Source organism: Protobothrops mucrosquamatus, unplaced genomic scaffold, assembly GCF_001527695.2.
Source record: "Protobothrops mucrosquamatus isolate PMUCROS unplaced genomic scaffold, P.Mucros_1.0 scaffold774, whole genome shotgun sequence".
Lineage (NCBI taxonomy): Eukaryota > Metazoa > Chordata > Lepidosauria > Squamata > Viperidae > Protobothrops > Protobothrops mucrosquamatus.
Window position 1 is genome coordinate 586,833 of NW_015387042.1, and position 21,426 is coordinate 608,258.

A 21,426-nucleotide genomic window follows, 5' to 3' on the forward strand; every position below is an offset into this window, starting at 1 on the left:
TTGGCTATATAACCAATGCCACTCACCAGACAATTTTAAACAGAGCGAACAATTAGTTCTAGGGCTAAAGTTGAGGTAAATAGGAAGAACATATCTTCCTTTTACCAGTTTCTGCTGTTAGTGATTATCTGTAACACTGTAACAATGATAAACCTGGTTGGATTCTTTAATGGTTTAGGCAATTCTGTTTAGGGATGCTTCTGAAGCAAGTTGACAATCCGGATTGCCAACTATCATGCTAAGAAAGAAATTGTCCATCTCTTCTCTTTCCTGTCTCAGAGTTGATAGATAGGCACAGAGATAGAGAGATAGAGAGGAAGTGAGATAGAGAAGTTATAGTTATGTAATATAATAATACAGAGTTAAAATACATTTATACAGTATATACAAAGTTAAAGCATCAAAATCCACATGTACGCCAGTACAACCACCATCTTGTATTTTCCTTGCCCTTCCTCAATAAGTGCCACTGTAGGTTAATCACAGGTCATTCTAAATAGTGTAGCTATTGTAAAATTTCACACCTAGTATACTAGTGGTTTTTAAAGAAAGATCAGCACAGAAGCAGCTGGTCTAAAGAAATAATAATAATAATAATAATAATAATAATAATAATAATAATAATAATAATAATAACAACAACAATAACAACAACAACAACAACAACAACAACAATATAATATCTGGATTTCAAACTGGAGACAGCAGAATAGATGAGAAAGAATTGGAGAAGATAACAAAATACAAAGACCTACAAATAGAAATAGAAAGACTTTGGCAAAGGCAAGCAAGGGTAGTATCAATAGTAATACGCGCCTTGGGTGCAATCCCAAAACAACTGGAGCACCACTTGAACACCATTGGCATTGACAAATTAGCCATTAGTCAATTGCAAAAGGCGGCCTTACTAGGAACTGCTTCCATCCTGTGACGATATCTGTAATACCATCAAACATCCACATCTGCCTATCCCAGGTCTTTGGGAAGGACTCGATTGGTAGACAAAAATGCCAGATCCAGTCTGAACATCTGGCTGACTGTGCGATGATCAATAATAATAATAATAACAACAACAACAACAACAACAATAATAATATATCTGGATTTCAAACTGGACATGTTCTGCATGTCAAGCAAGCATTACAACCACCACGTTACTGAGCAAGACCTGCCACAGAGGCAGCAGCAGACTTTAGTAGGGAAAACCCTGGAAAATCCAGTAAGAGGGAATTTCTGCCATTGCTATCACAGCAGTGTGTGAGCTAGAATGAGCCAGGAAAAACCATGTTCAACTGAAAGTAGAAAAATATAAGTAGAAGACTGAGGCAAGATAGCGAGACTGTTCCTTTACATCAAGTGCAGATGTGTCCCTTTTTGTAGTTAACTACTAGGGAGTAATAAGTACAGGGTCGCTCTATACACAGGTGAGGATGTTCAATTTCTTCTGTGCGCCCTCTATTCCAAGCTCTTTCTCTCCTTTCCTGTACAGGCACTTTCCAAAAGAAGTCACCATTGGTTGATATTGGTAGAGGTAATTTATGTGGCTTTAAAAAGGACCTTTTTTTTCAAAAACAAAAGGGAATCACACAACAGATTAGACTTTTACCTCTCCGTGTACTATGGTCACAGTCTAGATATGGAAATAGATATTGTGTCTTCATGTCAGTATTGACTCCAGAAGTGGTTTGCCTGGTGCCTTAACCACTACACTAAGCTGGCTCTCTACTAAATATTTACAGTTAAGTAAATGAGACAACAAACTGGAAGAAGATGACATAATTTGTTATGATCTTGTTTAGTCTTAGCCAAAAGCAAAATGCAACAGACTCACATTTGAGTTCTGTCACATGAAGCTTTTAGTAAGACATTTAAAAAAAAAAAAATATCCACATTCCCTGTAATGGAAAACTCAGAGATTCGACACAATGCGAAAATAACTTAATTAGTATGTATTGCATTTTTTTTTTTAAAAAAAGCCAAATTCCATGTTGTAAAACCTGAGCTTTCAATTTCCAAATAATTCTATTAGTGCTAGCCATCAACATAGAGATGGCAAACTTCTTTTGAGCTTGAGCTTTTACAAAAACGGCAGCCACCTTTTTTGACTTTTTTTCAGTTCCTTATTTACCAGTTCTGTATAAGCTTCTGACTTCAGAAACCGTGGGAATGAATCTTTGGCCATGAGACTGTGGATTAATTTTTGAGCATCATCAAAACAGTTGAGAGCTGGTTTCGAAATAGCTTGCATGATGTGGTCTCTGGTATTGAAGTCAATGTTTATCTGCAGGAAAAAAAATTGCTTATTCTACTGGATATATGAAATGTTGTCTGGGAGCCAAAAGCAAATAAAATTTGAATCATATCCCAAAATACACTCTTTGATGCAAAGCAGCAGGAAGGTCAGACTTTTGTTACTAAAATATTGACTACTAATTTTAATTTGGTTTCCTACTCCCCAAAGCCATTTATCACAATAACAACACCAAAACAGCAACAGGTTTTCTGGTAAATAAGATGATGAGCACTCCAGAATTTTCATGCTCAATACGTATTGGTGTCATTCTTTTTCTCACCTGGCTAATATTTGATTTATTGAATTTCAGTGTGTATACATTTAAGGTAATTAAAAAATAACCCCAACCTTCTAATATAGAAAGCTTTAGGAATTAGATTTTCCCGTGTTCAATAAAAACATATATTCCTTCTCTCTTTTTTTTAGAAAGCTGTTATCCCTACTCCAATTATAACTTGATCTGACAGCTGCAGACCTTATCTTTGTCACTCTACCTGTTTAATCACTGAACTTTTATGAACATTAAAATTCTTAGAGTGAATCTGAAGATTTTAGCATTTTGTTTCCAAAATCATATGTCCTATTCCTCTTGGAAGTTCACAAAGAGAAGCAGAAATGAGACCATTTGATTGAATCAGCTTACTATCATCATGGGATAATTGGTTGTATTGCACCCAACTGTCAACAGACCTAAGTCATGTATAAAAATGGGAAACCAGGTTGAACAATATGTTTTTAAATAGAAAATCAAATGAACCTGGCTCTACATGTTTAGATACTTAATTCCCTTACATCCATCAGTAAAATAATCAAACTGACCATTAAACTAGAAATCAAAGCCAAGAAAGGTATGAAGAATTATAAAATGCTTTAATGAATGCTTTTTGGAACAGGAGAACTTACACTAGTGATGCAAGATTTATGCAATATATACTATACGTCTAAAACTATTGTTTTTTTTAGGCTGTTAACTGAATTGTGAATATTTTGTTTTATTGATCTGTTTCAAGATGATAAGCAGGGTTTGCTTTCCTCAACTCTTGTTACTTGTGAATGTGCTGCTTTTGAATATTTTAATTTTCTCATTGTCTTCTGCTGCAAAGGCCTGCCAATGCATTTTTCCCTCTGGACTATTGGAAAATGTTATAGTCTGATTCATCAACTTGGCATCTACCAAATGTTTGAATTATAATTATCACAATCCCTGACCAATTTTAATGTAATATTTCATATGAAGGCCCTTTTCCCTGAACCCTGGGGATTCTGAATATTGTCATCAAAAAAGGATGAGTGATAGCTGGTGGTATATTATTTGATTAGACAATACCAGGCTAAAAATAACAGTAATCTAACTCATGTAAAATGGACTTATTGGATTGTTTTCAATGATAATTTGTTTTCTGTATACTCTGGGAACAATATCTGAATTTCAGTTGTATGGAACACAACCAATATTATGCTTTGTGCAATGATTACTTTTGGATATTTCAACTATTTTTTTTTTCATCTAGTTTCGGTTAATCATGCTGAAGATTGTGGGCCAAAATTCATATTGTAAGTGGTTCCAAAGTTTTTAATCTATGCATGCATGGTATCATCACCAAATCCTGTATCATATTAGATCCTCAAAGTTAATTCCATAGAAGTCCAGTTATTGCTAGGCAACCATGGCTGCTTCCATCCTCAAATCAGACTTGAACCCAGGTTGAAAACCTCTTTCAACTGTAATACTAATTTAACCATCTGCTCTGGAGCCTTTCTCAAAAGGGAGATTAAAAAACAGAAAATAGTTATCTACCGTAAGGGACATATCCAAGTCAGTCTTTTTACAGAATGCTTCCTCTAGAAGAGCTGAAAGATACCTCTACTTTGCTGACCCACTTGGTGAACAACTTCTAGTAGCTTTTATAAACCTGAACAGTCATTCATCCAAAGAAGATATACCCTAATGCTCATAATCGTTGTTCTTATTTTTAGATTGAACTATCAGACATCATCCATCAATACATATGGATAGCCACAATAAGTGGCTTCTTTGATCATCTCACCATTTGATATGAGCAACATGATCATAATCATGCATAAAAATCAAATGTATATATCCAAACTGATAAAGATATTCATTCTTTTTCTTTTGTAAATAGAAACATGTGTTTTAAGTCATCCACAACTGGGTTACCTCCTGTGGTGCATCAGCTTGGATAAATTCAGAGTAAATCCTTTGGGCTTTTGAAGCAATTTTAGCTGCTGACGTTGTTTTCTTGAAGTCCTCACAAGCGAGCCAAAATTCAATATTTTCTTCACTGAATTCTGATTTCAGGAAAGCTCTGAATGCATCCAGGCCATCTGAAAAACCAAAATAAGAATGGGGAGACATAAGCAACTTCTTGGTGTGAAAATCATTCAATACAATGAAAACTATAAGAATTATTTCATTGACTTTTATTGGAGGAGAACCAATGATTATATTTTATGAGTATGAGCCAGTCATGCCAAAACATGACACTTAACTTGTCTCCATTCTGGTGAGTGATTAATAAGAGTTAGTGGCCTTTTCACATGCCATTCTGGAGGGTGAATTTTACCATTTAGATCAAGGGCTCAAACAAAACCATCATGACTATTTTACAAGGATTAGCTCATTAGGCAAAGGCTAGACAACCACTAAACTTTTCCCATTGACTGATAACACAAATTATTTTAAATTTCATCAGTCACAGCCAATCTGCCAAGTATGAGGGATGTTGGGTGCTGTAGGTCAGCACCATTGGAAGGGCCAAAGCCTGCCTTCTGCAGAGAGACCATTTTCAAAGGGATTTTGAACATATTCATCTCTCTCTCTCTCTCTCTCTCTCTCTCTCTCTCTCTCTCTCACACACACACACACACACACACACACACACACACACACACACACACCCCTCTTCTGATCAAAGCGGTGCCTGATCAAAGGGAAAGGGCTGGGGAATTCTGGGAGTTGAAGACCACATATCTTAAAGTTGCTAAGGTTGAGAAACACAGTCTTAAACAAAACAAAAAAAAAACAACAGGCAGCGTGATAGATAAAAAGGGGACACAAAGTAAATTAGTTCAAGATTTTGAATTTGTTGTAGCTTTGACTTCTGTGCTGTTTTATATTACATGATTGTGGTTGTTTTATGTTTATTGTTTACCTTGTTTTGTTTTTAATTCTATGTTAACTTCTCAGAGTAACATACTGATACAAATAATTCAAACCGACCATCCTTCACTGTCTATTTACACCCTAGTGTCCTTGTGTGATCAGTGTGCCATGAGTTGCTGAAGTGTCATTGGCCCTGGATCTAGACGACCTGTATATATAATTTGGGAAGTTATTGCAGGGCTATCCAGAGAATTGCAGGATATTTCTACTTCCTTATTTGGTCTAAGTAAGATCTGAAATGATTCACTTGTTCTGCTTTAGAATATTTGTTTTTTTCTTTGATCAGTCAGCTCAGCAGTTTTTGACTTGGAGATATTGCATCAGCAATTTGGGATATCTGTGGTATGTGCAAAATAATTCATCCACGTCCTTTGGGACTGAAGGGTTTTTCTCTAGGTATAATCTGAATTAGATATTGGAGTTCCTTTATTAGGACTTATTTTTATGACAGGAAACATTTGTATATAATTATTTAGGCTCTTGTGGAGTTTTTTGTGCTACCTCATAAATTTTGTTTTTGTATAATTAAAAGACAGTGATTTACTCTGGTCTGCAAAGTGACATTAATTAAGTCTTTGTGGGTCTACTGGTTAGTAACATCAGGGAGGAGAAGAATAGCTGTGTAGATCAGGTTTGGAAATATATATATATATATATAGTTCCTTGGATTTCTTGAATGGAAAAATAGAAATATGATAAAATATATGATGAGTGTAGTGTAATAGAATAGAACAGAACAGTAAATAGAACAGAGTAGAGTAGAACAGAACAGAACAGAACAGAACATACAGTAGAATAGAATAGAATAGAATAGAATAGAATAGAATAGAATAGAATAGAATCTCACCTTTGTTAGCCAAAAGTGTATCCACAGATTCCATCCATGACATTCTTTCCCTTGGGGATGATCTGTGGAAACAACACTTGCTCTTAATATTATCTTTGTGAACATGTAGTACTTTGCTTTCAGTTATTTCCTCACAGCTCATGGGACCTAAATTAAGATACCATTCTTGCCTCTTGTTTTTCCCCCCTGCACGCAGTATACTTCACTAAAGCAAGAAGAACCAGAGCAGAAGCACAACGTTAAAGCTGTGGATGTTCCACTGGATTTCCTTTGGCTTTTGACATCAGCAAAACTGCTTTTTCCTTTTTCTTTGCTTTCTCCTGAATACCCAATGATATTTAGTTATAATTAGTTATCTATATTTATTAATTATAAGGATTCTCCAGTGCAGGTCTGCAAGCAACTTTTAATTAACTATAAAATATCTCAATACAACACATTTTTGCCACCATGGAAGAATGGTTGGTCAAATTGAAAACATTAGCTGAGATGGATAAAATGACTTCTTTGATTAGAGAAAAGAAAACATCAATTTTATTGGTGATTGGAATCCCCTTATGCACTTTTTTTGTACTTTTTTTAAAAAAAAACTTATGATTTATGGCTTGGCGATTAGACAGGATAGAAAGATAGACAGAAAGACAGAAAGAAGAAAGTCATGATATAACTTTAGAGAGAAAGAGGTTAAAATATAACTATTCTTATAACTACTGTAAAGAACACCAGAAGCTACTATCTGTGTATTTTCATATCTTTCTTTTTTCAGTTTTGTTCTCTTACTTAGTTTTCTCTATTATTTTTTTCTATTTTTCACTGTTTCTGCTCTAATTTAGTTCTTATTACTGCTTTTAGTGAAAATTTTGTTCTACATGCTGATTTACCTTGGAATAAAGCCCATTAAACCCAATTTGATATATATTTGGATAGGCATAGATTCCCTAACATTAGAAGGAAAAAAAAGAAAAAAGAAAAATGTAATGTTTGTGTCATGTGAAATGATTGCAAAACCATTTTTTTTCACAAATAAAGGCATCATGTAATTTAGTATAATATCCAGATTACCTATTCAGGAGAGAGTCTTGATTAGCTGATCAAGAGGAAAAAGAATAGAAGGAAATGTATTAGTGATGTTTCAGCACGGAATTGCTCTATGCTCTCTCAACACTGAGCGGGCTGCAGTCATTAATTCATATGATTCTTTTGCTAGTGAGAAGTAGAGCTGTTGACAAGGTTATCATGGTAACACTGGGTAATAAATGGGCTTTGTCTTAATCCTTTACATTTACTGCTTTAAAAAAATTGCTTCCCAGTTTTGGTTCTCAACAAGACTTTGATTAAATGTTTGTTAAAAAAGCAGCAACAGAATCCCTCTCTGTTAAAATCTAGTTTAGTTTCCTCTCTGTGTCAGGAAAAAATAAATAAAATAAAAAGAAAAGAAAAACTTGTCTTCTTACTCCAACTCCAAAAATCTAATTAATTCAATATAGTCCAGTTCAGGTCAGATTTATCTAAATCTAGGATCTTGTCAGGGCAAAATGAGATCTTTTCCAAGGTGGTTAATAATTTCAAGTGCTTTTTTCTTCTTCAAAGAAAGAGTCCCTTGAGCTTTGATATATGTACCACCAGGTGCAGACAGAGAATTTCCAAGAATCTGAAGAGTTATTCACAATCCCACCGATACCTACAACACATTTATTACAGTAGTCTTTGTCCATGCGGTGTTTCCAAGGAAGAGCTGTTAATCTATTTCAATGTCTGCTACAATAGTTCAGCTATCAATTTTTTTAAGTAGCCTATTCCCTAGGAAGCAATGTTTATTATTAATAGGTCCCCAAACTTCTTAGAAGACAGCAGAACAAAGGGCACTGTGAAGATCACTCTTGCATTAGAACTAAATCTGTTTTAACCTGCCCTGTCTCCTCGAATAGTAAGGCAGTATTCAAACGCATGATAGCTTCAATACACCAGAATACAGGACAATAAAATGATAAATAACATTGCAATTCTTTAGAAAACCGAACTGATCCAAAAAAGAGAAGTAATTAAAAAAATGGCATAATATTTTTAACTGCACCAAAACAATAGCAACATGGTTGTTGTTGTTGTTGTTGTTGTTGTTGTTGTTGTTGTTGTTGTTGTTGTTGTTGTTATTATTATTATTATTATTATTATTATTATTATTATTATTATTATTTTGGTGGTGGTGATAATGGTGGTTTTAGAGGTGGGGCATTCCAGAAATACCTCTCAGTTTCTTAAAAATGCTCTGTTTATAGATCACATCACCTTCCTACCCCTGAGAGTGCTTCATTTTGCCATGGATGTGGCAGGAGCCTATGTAGGACTTCATCCATTCACAGTATTCCTCTACATTATTTTTTTGTGCACTCAATTTTTTTTCTTGATTCTATGAATAAGGAAATGGCATAATTCAGTGACTGAGCATATACTTTTCATGTTAGAATGAATCCATGCTGATCTACATGATAGTAGGGGTGAAAAGGCACTTCTCCATAAGCAAAAATTACTATGTATGTATGTAGACTGAATGAAAAACATTGGAAAAGAATTTCCAATCCATCTTTTTCTATCATTGTATCTTCAAAAAGGCTTCACACTTCATGCAGCTTCCAGCCAATCTTCAGCAAAATGACTTCCTGTTTCATCAGAAGGCAATTTTCTATACTTAGTCAAGTGCATTTTTAAAATTGTGAATAATTTGCAAAACATTTAGGAAAGTTAGGCTAAAAAGGTGAAAAGCAAATATAAAAGAAAGATCAAACTATAGATAATCACATGCTGCATTCTTTTTCCTCTCCCCCCCCCCCAAAAAAAAAAAATCAGGAAAATTTTGAAGTGCAGAAGCTTATTTGTTTTTCTGTTTGTTCAATTTAAATGGCTGACCATATCATACAAGCACCTCTTAGCAGTGAACAGAGTTAAAATATAATAGCACTTAGACTTATATACCACTTCATAGAGCTTTACAGTGGTTTACAGAATCAGCATATTGCCCCCAGTATGGGTCCTCATTTTACCAACCTTGAAAGGATGGAAGTCTGAGTCATCCTTGAGCCAGTGAAAATCGAACTGCTGGCAGTGGGCAGAATTAGCCTGCATTGAGCTGGATTGAGCTGGCAGTGGGAATGCAGAGTTAGCCTACAATATTGCATTCTAACCACTGTTATGCTCTTAATATAAAATAAAAATAACATAAAAATAAATAATAATACATTATGCTGTATATGTTTGGATAATGTATACATGCACATACCAAGACAGATTAAAACCGTGATATGCAATAAAAGATTGAATTTATTATAATCTGATTATTGCAAATAGATCTCAGTTTTGCATAGTTTCCACTTGTACCACTCTCTGAGCCTTCACTGCAACATTTTTTTTGCCAACTAAAGGGTTTAGTTTTTATTTGAAACACACAGTTTGCAATGGATCCCAACGCCCCTTTTGCAAAATTGTCTGGCTGTATAAAATGGAAGATAATTTATTGTTAAAAAAACAGAGAACAGAGAATAGTCACTCCTCAGAATCTCAATTTATCTGAAGGGAATACATTGAGTATGAAATGGTATTGTTTAGGGGAAAAAGTGCAATGTTCAAAAATAAATATTGGGGTAGTGATGACTTTTTCTTTTTTCCTTTTTAAAAAATGCTTTTATTACAATTTTAAAATATGCTAAATGCATAGAAAATGAAAAGAAAAAAAGAAAAGGATAAAAGGTAGGAAATAAGGAAAAAAAGAAGTCAAAAAAGGAAAGCATAGAAATTTGACTTCTGCCCTTTTTATTAAGTAATTGCCATCTTACCTTCAACCCTTTCCAGTCCCTAATCTATAAATGATCATTTCAGTCTTTTCTTCTTTCAGCAAAAAGTCCATACAACCTGCAATACTGCATTCTAACCTCTGCACCACCTACAAGCTGTGGTGGCGCCGTGGTTAGAATGCAGCATTGCAGGCTAATTCACTGCTCACTGCCAAGAGTTCGATCCTGACTGGTTCAAGGTTGACTCAGCCTTCCATTCTTCTGAGGTTGGTAAAATGAGGACCCAGATCATTGGGGGCAAAATGCTGACTCTGTAAACTGCTTAGAGAGGACTGTGAAGCACTATGAAATGATATGTATGTCTACGTGCTATTACTATTGCTCTTCTAGTCTTTTTACAGTGTATCATTTTTAGTGATGATGTTTTCAAATGAAGAAAAATTAAGAAAGAATTTCAGCTTGTTTTAGATAGCTACTTAGGAGACAACAATTTTACATCATATATAGCATCTCCTTTCCTTTTTTTTCAAGAAAAGAAATCAAAAAACTTTTTTTAAAAAAATAACTCACTTTATTGGCATGTTTCACTGTGCCACCTGTCACAGGTAGCAGTAGTTTTTGTTTTTTGGTTGATTCTGTGAGAAATAGATAATGTGAGAGGAGGAATATCATAATTAGTATACCTATAATTAAACAACAGTTTTCAGACTGGTATTCAACATCTATAATATTTCTAAAATAATATTTTCTTAATCATAGACATAACAATAACAAATAGTTTGATGCAATAAAAGTAGATTATTTTAGATGGATTTGGATATTAACAAGATTCAAAATAGAGTAGTGATTATCCTGTCTAATAATCAGAACAGATGAAGACACTCGTGGAATATTTAAGAGTGAAGAAAATGAAGGATGGAGAATACTTTAGGGAGGAAAAAAAGCAGGAAATTAAATAATAAACCAAAGGAAAATAATATTGTACTGAAGATTTTACACATTTTACACATTACTCTGAAAGGGCAATCTCCATAGGAAGTGGTTCAAATCATGTGCTTCATATGGTCAGTGGCTAAGCAGAAGATGCAATCAATAGCACTGCTAGAGTGAAACTTTTTGGCCAAAATCTAGGGTTCCACTTTGTACTGATACCTAAAATGTCCCGTACCATGTTTGCAGTTTTAAAAGTTCCTTTTTGCCTGCTACCCTCTACAGTGCCTAAATGTTCCATTTTTTTGGTCCCTGTTTTTCTATTTTCTCTCCACCAAACTTGGATTTGGAACCTCTGGAAAAGTATATCCCAACTAGGTAATATCCCTCAAAATCTAGTAACCTGAAAAACAGGAGAGAAGGACAGACTCGCTTTGGGTAGACCCATAGTAATTTCAGGCATGCAGGCAGACCAATTTGAAAGTGGTTTGATAAACAGCTCATGGTACCAGTTTTATCCTAGAACTCTGAGGATACATGAATAGAAAATTCTTCTTGCAACAAGAAGTTTTACAGTTTTGCATGCAATGGGAATGGGATAGATCCTGTATGTGGGGGAAAATAAATGGAAAAACAGAATTTTGCTCTGTTACTTTAAACAGAGTGAGAAGTAAGTGAGTTTTATTAATAACTGTTGAGCTGAATATCCAATGTTGGTAAATGTTTTGGAGGTCTGCAGAGGCTCATTCAGAGCTTCCAGGGACTGCACATGGCCTTGAGGCTTCCAGATGTATTTTCAACCCTAGTAGGATTCCCCCCCCCCATGATGGATGGGAAAACAGGTGGTATTGGGAATGGGCTAAGGTAGAAAAAGTGTCTCCCATCAAAATTCTGCTTAAGAATGGAATGAGGGACCTTGGTGTGATTCACAACATGGAAGGGGGACCTTGAGGAAAGAGAAGAAGAGATGCTACCTAGGAAACAATCAGCTAAGAAGGGTAAGAACCCACAGTCAATTAACCTTCAGAGAAAGAAATTGAGGAAGGATCTGTTCTAATAAAGTAAGCAGTTGCAAGTGGAAAGCAGGAAGCTTGTACTTCAGACTTCCAATATTCTGTTAATATAGCCTTTCAATAAAGTAGATTTAGCTGATCTAGTCATGTTTCCTGTCTGCTTTACCCAGGAAAGGTGACACAGTTTTCCTATGTTTCATACTTTACAGCTGAAGATCCTACTTTTTTAATAATCAGGTTTGGGAACTTAACAATAACCCCAACCCTATTTATAATCCTGTTCTTAACCCTATAACATCACTTGTACAAGCCTTTTTAAGGTTATTGGTATATATGTATATGTAATGCAACACATATGCACATGTACACAAACACATACAGAAACAATATATTTAACATATCAGTGGTGTAGCACCCTTATTTTATTCTTTTTGTTCCTAAACAGAAGAAAATCATATTTCCTAAGAGGTGGCTGTTAGCTGGATATACTTGATGAAGTGTCTCATGTCATATGAATGTATGACATGTTGTAAGCATCTCCATTTTGTTTTTCTCCAATATCAAAACAAAAATGCTCAATATAGTATTCATGATCAAAAAGAATGGAAAAGTAGGAGCAACACTTGATTGATAGGTTTATACAGAATTTACTAAAGGGTCTAAACATGTCTCTGATATTTCATGGAATATAACATCATCCACTTCCAAAGGCTATTATTAGAGATTACCCAGAAAGCTTGATTGACATCACCAGGTAATCTGGCCCTGTGCTTGTGTTGTGCATTCTATTTACATCCTATAAGCCAAACATAGTAAAGCCTCTGTCTGCTGCTAGGCCTAAAGCAGGTGTTCCTCATCTGAGGAAAACATATTGTAAGAGATGTTGGTTATTTCCCCTTGATGCCCAGCCAATTTTAATGCAGAATAAAATGAGTGAAAGGTAAACCCAATAATCTTATGCACCCTACTATTTAGCTGTGACAAACTAAATTAAATGAATCAGCGAAAGAAATTCCTCACTTAACCTTGAGCCCTAAAAGAGATATAAGAGTATAAGAGTATAAGAGATTAGCAAGAAGAAGAAACAGACCACATCTGCTAACTTGACCAGCATGGGATAGCAGCATGCTACCAAAAAAAAAAAAAAAAGGAAGGAAGGAGGAAATAAAAACAAACCTTAGGTACGTAGACTCTGTTTGTCCTCAGGGAAAAAAATCCCAAATTTTCCATCCTAAATAGGCTGGAAACAAACTCCTTCTCCCCTGGAAGTGGAGCTTCACTGTTATTTTAATAGCAGCAAACAATGTGGAAAATGGAGGTACTTCAATTAAGCAGTTTCTGAAATTATGAATCTTCCCTTCCTGTCTTAGGTCTCTTGTGAATGCACAATCATAGGGTTACCATTTCTTGTATTTTCAGCAGTGTATAATGCCTTAGGTTCCAGAAGATGAAAGACAGTAGTGAACATGCTAATGTTTGTGCAAAATAATACTACAGCTGTGAAGCCACAATTTATGAAGTGTATAGGAAATTAGAGATAAAGTTTGGAGATGGATAAGGGTCTTTTTAAAATATAGTTTTGATGTTTGTTGAATAGTAATTCAATAATATATATAAATTGAATACGTACATACACACATACGTTTAGACCATTCTTTATTTTTTGTTATGACCCAAAGACTTACTTGCTTCAATCTGCTTTACAGTAAATTATTACTGTAAATTATTACAATTATTACTGTTTGGTAATAATTAGATTATTCATTCAGAGTAGTCCAGCTCAGTCTGCTAAAATTGTAACTCCCAACTTTTCAGTCCGAAGTACGAATTCCTTCAATTACCTGTGCAGATTCCTGAATTTTCTTTCAGTGTCAGTATAGTGTAACAAATCATAGTATTTCCTCAACCCACTCAGTATGTTGTCTCTTGTACATCAACTTGACTTGATGAACAAATTGACGATCAGTATGATAGAAAATGCTATGCAATTGTTGTCTACAATGTTTTTTTCATCTAATGCTTTTTCTTTCTTTGGAGATGAGATGAGTTGTTTTATCAATTCGTATCAGTGACTGGGATAATAGTGTGTTACAAGTGGCAAAGAACAGGATGGCATTCCATCTTTATTTTATAAGCAAATGCTAAACAGAGAACAAGCTGAATTTTATTTCAGCACTGGACAGCGTCTTCCATTAAAATGGTAGGCTGCCAAGTTTGTATGTCACATCTTTTTCTCATCAGCACCAAATCTTCCATTAAGGAAATTTCCTCTTTCTGCCAATTCTGAGGGAATTGTTTCCATTTTTTATTCATCACTTCCATAGTCTGCCTATCAATCTCTCTCCCCTACCAGCCCATACAAGAAAAATCTTCACTATCCTGAATTTGGTTATGACTTGAAACTATCACGTTTGACAGAGACAGAAATAAAGAGAGAGAGAGAAAAATTCTATTCAATTGCTGAAACATTAAAATAGTTTCTGCCAGGGCACCTGCAAATTACCACAAAATGTCATTTTCTAAGAGACTGGGAATGGCTTCTTCTTAATTTGTCAATTATGCCTGAATAGCTCTCATTTGTTACATTATAAAGGGGTTTGGAAGTTATCAAGTCACAGCACTCCAATCAATCAGAGACTAACAACGCCTCTCATTCATTTGTCATATCTGGACCACTTGAGATTTTTCTGCTATTTTTAATTTGAGGATTTGTCATACTTGGGCTGGATTTTTTTTCTTCTTTTGATGATTGAGAGAAATCTGCAGAGTACCCTTTTTGTTGCTGCTGCATATCTGTGCACTTGACACAGGAAAATATTTTCTTCTAAAATGACCAGAGTTGTGAAGTATACAAATTGAATAAAACTGATCAACCAACCAATCAATACAAATTGAAAGTTTAATCTAATCCAGTATTCAGTTTCCTATAGTGACCAGACAGATGTGTCTAGGAAGTAGAAGTTTGCTCGGACATTAAGTCAGTGACTTCTCTTTGATTTGCAATTGAGGTAGAACACATTATTTTATGGCAGTATGCAGTGAAAGCATGTATTTATATAGTAAGAAACAATAAAGAAGTTAATGGATTCTTCTCTATCTTTCCCAAAATAAGTTTAGGATATGGGACTTGGCTACTAGTTCCTTCCCCACAAATATCTGTGAAACAGCTAAAATATCTTCCTTGTCAACTACACCTTACAATACATTCCGCATATAGCACTGAGGGCCATAGGAGTTTGACTTTGCCAGATAGGTAGAAAAATATTTCAAAACTCAAAGTCTTATTTGTATTGCCCTCAGTATATTGTACATTCAGTACATTCAGCTTTGTTAACAGCTTAAGAAGTGCTTCTTCACTCAGTTTTTGGGAACTTTGAAAGTGCAGGGTTTCAAGATTGCTTTGAGCACTTTGTGTAAACCTTAGAGTACTACATATACACCAAAAAGCAATGTATGGATTTGGTAACATTTTCTATTGTATTTTTAAATAATTTTAATGTGTCTCAATGGGTCGAAGTGCTTGTTTTTATTATTAAAAATGCTCCACTGATTTTGTGCTTTATTTGCTGAATGATTATTGCAGTTGGAAGGCTGATTCTTTGATGAAGTCCAGCATATAAATTGAAATTAATAAGAGAATCATTATAATAATAATCATCATCAATAATCATATATCTGTTTATATAGAAATATGTCCCATTCAATTCAGTGGGGCCTATCTAAGATTATTGTGCATTGGGTTCTCATTTAAGTTTTTTTAGGTTCCATCATGCAAAATATTTTATATGATTTATTGATTGATTTTCCAGCCACTTGTCATTCTTACAGCCTTGGCTTCCTTAGTATGCAGAGCAAATATATCGGTAATGAGCATAATAGTGCTGTTCAATAAGACAATAAGCAACACTAATTATAATGAATGAAGAATAGCAAATATAGAATTGGCTAATAGACATTCATATTATATTTTATTAAAATCATCATGTAAATTAAAAAAGAATTTTGACTTGGCTTTGCAAAGACTGTAAAATTATCATCAGTTATACACAGAGACTATTCCATACTTGGGAATATGTGACTTCAAATATTAAACTAAAAGTCATTTAGAGCTTTAAGTAAGTAACAATACTGTAAATTTAAGTAAATTCTCAACCATGTCCATTGAAAAATAGCTGGAAGCATTACCCACTAGAACATTTCAGTTCAGAAGTACCTCTTTGGGGGGCAGTCTTTTGGAACTGCATGCAAGTTATGGAAGAGCTGAAGAAAGCTGTGTGTGAGATTAAATTCACAAGGACTGAGTTCAATCTTTTCCCTTTATTCCCAATACCCCATGGACTCTCTCATTTTCTAATATTCTCTATTTACTCTCCCAAACAGCATGGTATCAGAGGCATGAGCAGAAAAGTCTTACCAGAGGTCTGAATTGATTACATGTTGAAGATGTTTGAAATTGTGATTAAAGCTGCTTGTAATTATATGAAGTCATCTCATTTTAATATAAATATTCCTATATTACAGTAATACATTAGAAAGACATGGATCCATTCTAGCCTACCTGTACCTATTCAAAAATGGCTGGAGTTCATTACTGGCACCTGGATATATGATGAGAAAAGATTAATTTTGAATTATAATCCTGTATCTCCATTTCTTGATATGAATTACATGATACACAATGTTTTTGCCTTGTCAGGATTCCAATTTATTTTATCAGTCTTCATTCAACCCATTACTGAATCAAAGCATTGAATCAATATTGTATTATTCCAGTGACAAAGACAAATGAAAGTAGAGTTGGGTGTTATCAGTCCAGTAATATTTCATTTAATTGATAATATGCAAGATGACTGTAGGATCAAGGAATATCTTCAAAGTCATACCTTTCCCCAACATGCTTGATCATATCACTTATCAGATAAATTAAGATGATTTTGGGAGAAACCTGAATATGAACTGAGTCTAGATTACCTGTTTACTCTGTAAGACTTGAGATGTTCCATTTTTCTCAAAGAATCATGATCACGAAAGCTATTTTAGAGTCTGGTCTATGACTGATATTTTTGGTTATTTAGAACCAGTAGTATTTCAATTTGATCCTACTGCTCAGTGGTATCCATCAGGGCAGAGATGTGGGCAAAGGGGGACAGAATGATGAAAGCAGAATCATAGTGCTGTGACAAGCCCCTTTGTGCATTGATTGTGATGGTATGATGCTGCTTTAGTCATTTTGATGACAACAGCAAACTTCTGCATGCACCCAGGCTACTTCTCATATAAAGAATAATATCTTACTGTAGATAATGGATTAGTTGAAAACTTGATATTTAACACTCCTGGAATATTTGTATATTTTCCAACCTGCACACCACATAGTCAGGAAAAGCCTAAGTGAAGAGACTAAAGTAGACACCTCCAAGATTCATAGTTGGTTCTTTTGTAACATTAGCGAGGACTATGTTCCGAAGGGTAATATGAGAGAGAAGAAGTCTACTTCCATATTCCTGTATGATGTTTCTGAGGTGGCATAGTAGTTAGAAAGCAGTATTGCAGGCTAATTCTGCTGATTGCCAACAGTTCAATCCTGACCAGCTTTAGGCTGATTCAGCCTTCCATTCTTCTGAGATCAGTAAAATGAGGACCCAGATTGTGGGGGCAATATGCTCTGTAAACAGCTTAGAGAGGGCTGTAAAGCCATATGAAGCAGTATATAAGTCTGAGTGTTACTGTAAGCTACCCAAAGTTTCTTGATAGTGACATGAGCAGCATATTAATTTGATAAATAATTTCCCCCCAAGTCAATTATGGATGATAAGCAAAGACATAGTTCATGCAATTTCATTCAAATAAGCTACAGTTTCTGATTGTGGTTAAGACAGAGATTATTATTTACAATGTCTATCATAGCCAAGTTTCAGACATCATACACAATACAGATAAGCATGATATGCAATTATTTCCAACTCTATGTGTAATTATATAATTCACAAACAGAAACTTGCAAAGAAGATGGTGACAGCAGGCTATTTATAGCCTCCTCCCTCCATACTGGTAATATTTTACTTATAACATTAGTAAGTAGAACTCATATGTTACAGTCACAACCTTCCACTTAAGGTGTTTCAGAAATACTTTCCTACTGAGAGTTCAGACTCAGAAATTCTAAGTAGAGGAAACAGCCATCTTTTTGTTGTTGTTGTTGTTTGTTTCCCCACTGAAGGCACTAAGAAATTAAAACTAGCGGTCAGTTTTTGCAAACCTGCATTTTGGACTTTGGCAGTCTTGACAGGTGCAGTTTACCATTCCAAACATTTCAAGATCCAAAGCTATTTCTTTCACAAACACTAACTGGATTCAGATTTTATAGCTGAAGCAACCATAGCCGCTGGTGTGATCACTGTGCTATTGCTACCGCTGTAATGCTTAAGGCTCCCAAGCGAGCATTCAGTGTCGCATTAAATTTTATCTTCTGTATCCCAGGAGGCTGGTGTTAATAAGATAGTGCTGAATGTTGTGGCGTTCACAACAGGGTCAACTTATATAAGGGAGAGGGGCTGCGAGAAGCCTTTTCCTTTGCAGAGCTCAGTGGAACCTGACATCCCATTTAGAAAGTCCTTAACCCATATACTGTCCCTGATTGCACATCAAGTGGGTTCTGTCTATTGACTGCTGGCATGCAAACAAAGAAACTGCTTTGGCTTCAAAGTACCTAGCATAAATACATTATTATTATTATTATTACTACTACTACTACTACTACTACTACTACTACTATTATTATTATTATTATTATTATTATTATTATTATTATTATTTAAAAAAAATGCTTGTGACCAGCATCTCATCCATTTCAGTGTGGCAGGTTCTTATTTTCAGTTGTAGCATCCTTAGCACATCAAGGAGAACACACACACACACACACACACACACAACGTATTGAAGTGTTATGGAACTGGGGCTGTTTAAGCACAATTAATACAACCGCTATTACTCAAGCTGACATGAAGGTGGAATCAATAAACTCAGCCACCAGAGAACAGAGACTGCTAAAAGATATTCTTACCTAAATGAGATAAGTGGCTCCTTCCCACTCTTGGCTTGTTTTTCTAGTTCAGTTTGGATTTGCTTGGATGGAGTTTAGAATTGGATTTCCTTTCTCTGAAGTGACTGCTGGCTTCTCACGAATCCTGTTTTGAGTTTAATGGTTTGCCATTGTGGAATCCATTCCATATGCAAGATATCCTGGATTTGATAGGGACTGGAAGGAAGTCAAAAGGAAATAACTATACCCATGCAGTCTTGGCTATCCAAGCAATGCCAACATAAACTCAAAGGATTAAGACATGGCTGGCATGTCTAAGCTAGGAGAAACAGCATCTGTTGAAATGGCATGCAAATGCATCATTTGTTAGAGCAATATGCAAATTCCTACTTTTGTCATTGCCTGGCACAGATTGAAAAGAATAAAGGTCAGAGCTGAAAATATATCATTTTTCAATTGATACGATTTATCTTCATGACATACCATACCATATCATGCCATGTTTTGTTTTGCCTTTTAAAGGAAAATTTACAGGATGCTAGAGACTTCAGCCCAAGAGAAGTCAGAAAATTGGAATTTCTTTCAATCCAAGTGACAACAGCTATGATATCTCTAAACATCTTGGGTAGTTCTCATATTTTAGTCAATATAAAATAGGAAATAATCTCGCCTTGGCCTTTGAGTGAGCCTTTCTAGTTTAAAAGAACAAAAATAAATAAATAAAGAGAAGCTTTTAACTAGCTAATGAGTTTACATATTACATTTGGTCATAAGCATAACTCTGACTTGTTACGTAACCATGGGCTGATACACTCTACTATGCTATAAACCTTGATTTGGTTTTACATAACGTGGTGAATCTAAACCTAACAGACAGTATTATTGGCTTGGATTGATATCTGAACTCTGCTTTTAAAAGTATATTTTATTAAACTCTGGGCAGGTTTGAGATTTCCTAGCTTAGGGCACTTCCAAAGGCACAGGTGCCATTCCAAAATATATACTGCTTGCCTAGGTCTCCACAATATTATGCACAAATGCAAAACCATCACAAATTCAATGAATTACTTTTGCCTGAATTGTTGCTCCAGAGGAAAAGCTGAGATAACTTTGCAATATTTCCTCTGGAGTGGCAAAATGACTGATTTCTCCTGCCTCCCTTTTCCTTCAAGTTCTGTCCTCTGAAGCCAAAATACTTCTTCCCCGTCCTTTGTGGGGCAACTCTTTCCCACTGGTAAAAGCAGTGACAGATGAGTGAGGCACAACAAAGAAATAGGCAAGAATGTCCAGTGAAGAGAAAAAAAAACACCCTTTGCCTACCTTATTAACATTTCCTAAGTCTTAACCTTAAGATATGGTGGAATGGTCCATTCTCAAAGTATTCAGCATCTACTAACTTAGATAAGTAACTTGGAGGAACATTGAGAAGCATCAACATAGACTCAGTAAATGTAACTTGTACCGGTATGTAACCCTCACATAGTTAAAAGTCCAAAGGGAAACCTCCTCTTAAAGTTACTGAATGAACACCCATAATTGGTTTTCACATACACAGCTGTATTATTTCTACTCAAAAGAATCACAGTACGGCATCTTTATTGCAGAAATAAAACACTGATCCAGACTCAAAATTCACTGTATGGGACATGACAATGTGATCCTGCGATTTTGATTAACTCACTGGTGCTTGTTCCTAACCATACGGGTTTCCATTTAAAACACTATGAACAACTGTAAATTTTTCAGCCCTCTGAATGATTATTTCTGGGCTTCTAAACAATCTGGCAAAAAACAGTGTTTCTTTCTTTTCTTTTTTGGTGGAGTTCCTAGCAGTTTAAATGGTGAATATTTAGCCTCCCCTGTGTTTATGCTTTACTTTGTGAATGCTAAACTATTTCCCAAATAGCAAATCTTACAGGGGTTATTATCACCTCTTTCTTTGCAGAGCAAAGAAAATGCACTAAGTAGCTCAGTGCTTCCGATAATAGCATCATCACTTGGGATTTCATTTGGGCCCAAGGTCTCTAAAAATTGTGCTACAAAGAGAGATGTGATTTCTTGTTCATTTAAAACACGAAGCAAAAAATACAAACACATTAACCAAACTTAATACTGCCCTTTTAAATCCCAGTCTCAACACTTGAATAATAAATGATTAGTTCTCCATTCACTGTAGTCTTTAGCTATTCCAAACTTATTAGACACTGACTTATAAACACACACGTGTGAGTCTCAGATATCTAAAGGCTACCCATTTCTTAGTTATACCTTTGTGGTCAAAGGTCCCTATCAAACAACATTTGTAAATTCATTTTATTACACTTTTCAGCTG

General features: G+C 35.1%; 1 protein-coding gene across 1 annotated transcript; it reads right to left on the bottom strand.

Annotated features, from left to right (window-relative positions):
• Positions 1-2,077: 2,077 nt before the first annotated feature.
• On the bottom strand, positions 2,078-6,466 carry RGS21 (regulator of G protein signaling 21). Its single transcript, XM_015818644.1, has 3 exons — positions 6,325-6,466; positions 4,473-4,639; positions 2,078-2,281 (listed from the first exon to the last, which is right to left on the bottom strand). The coding sequence occupies exons 1-3, from the start codon at positions 6,464-6,466 to the stop codon at positions 2,078-2,080; spliced, it is 513 nt and encodes a 170-aa protein (XP_015674130.1).
• Between the last annotated feature and the right edge of the window lie 14,960 nt (positions 6,467-21,426).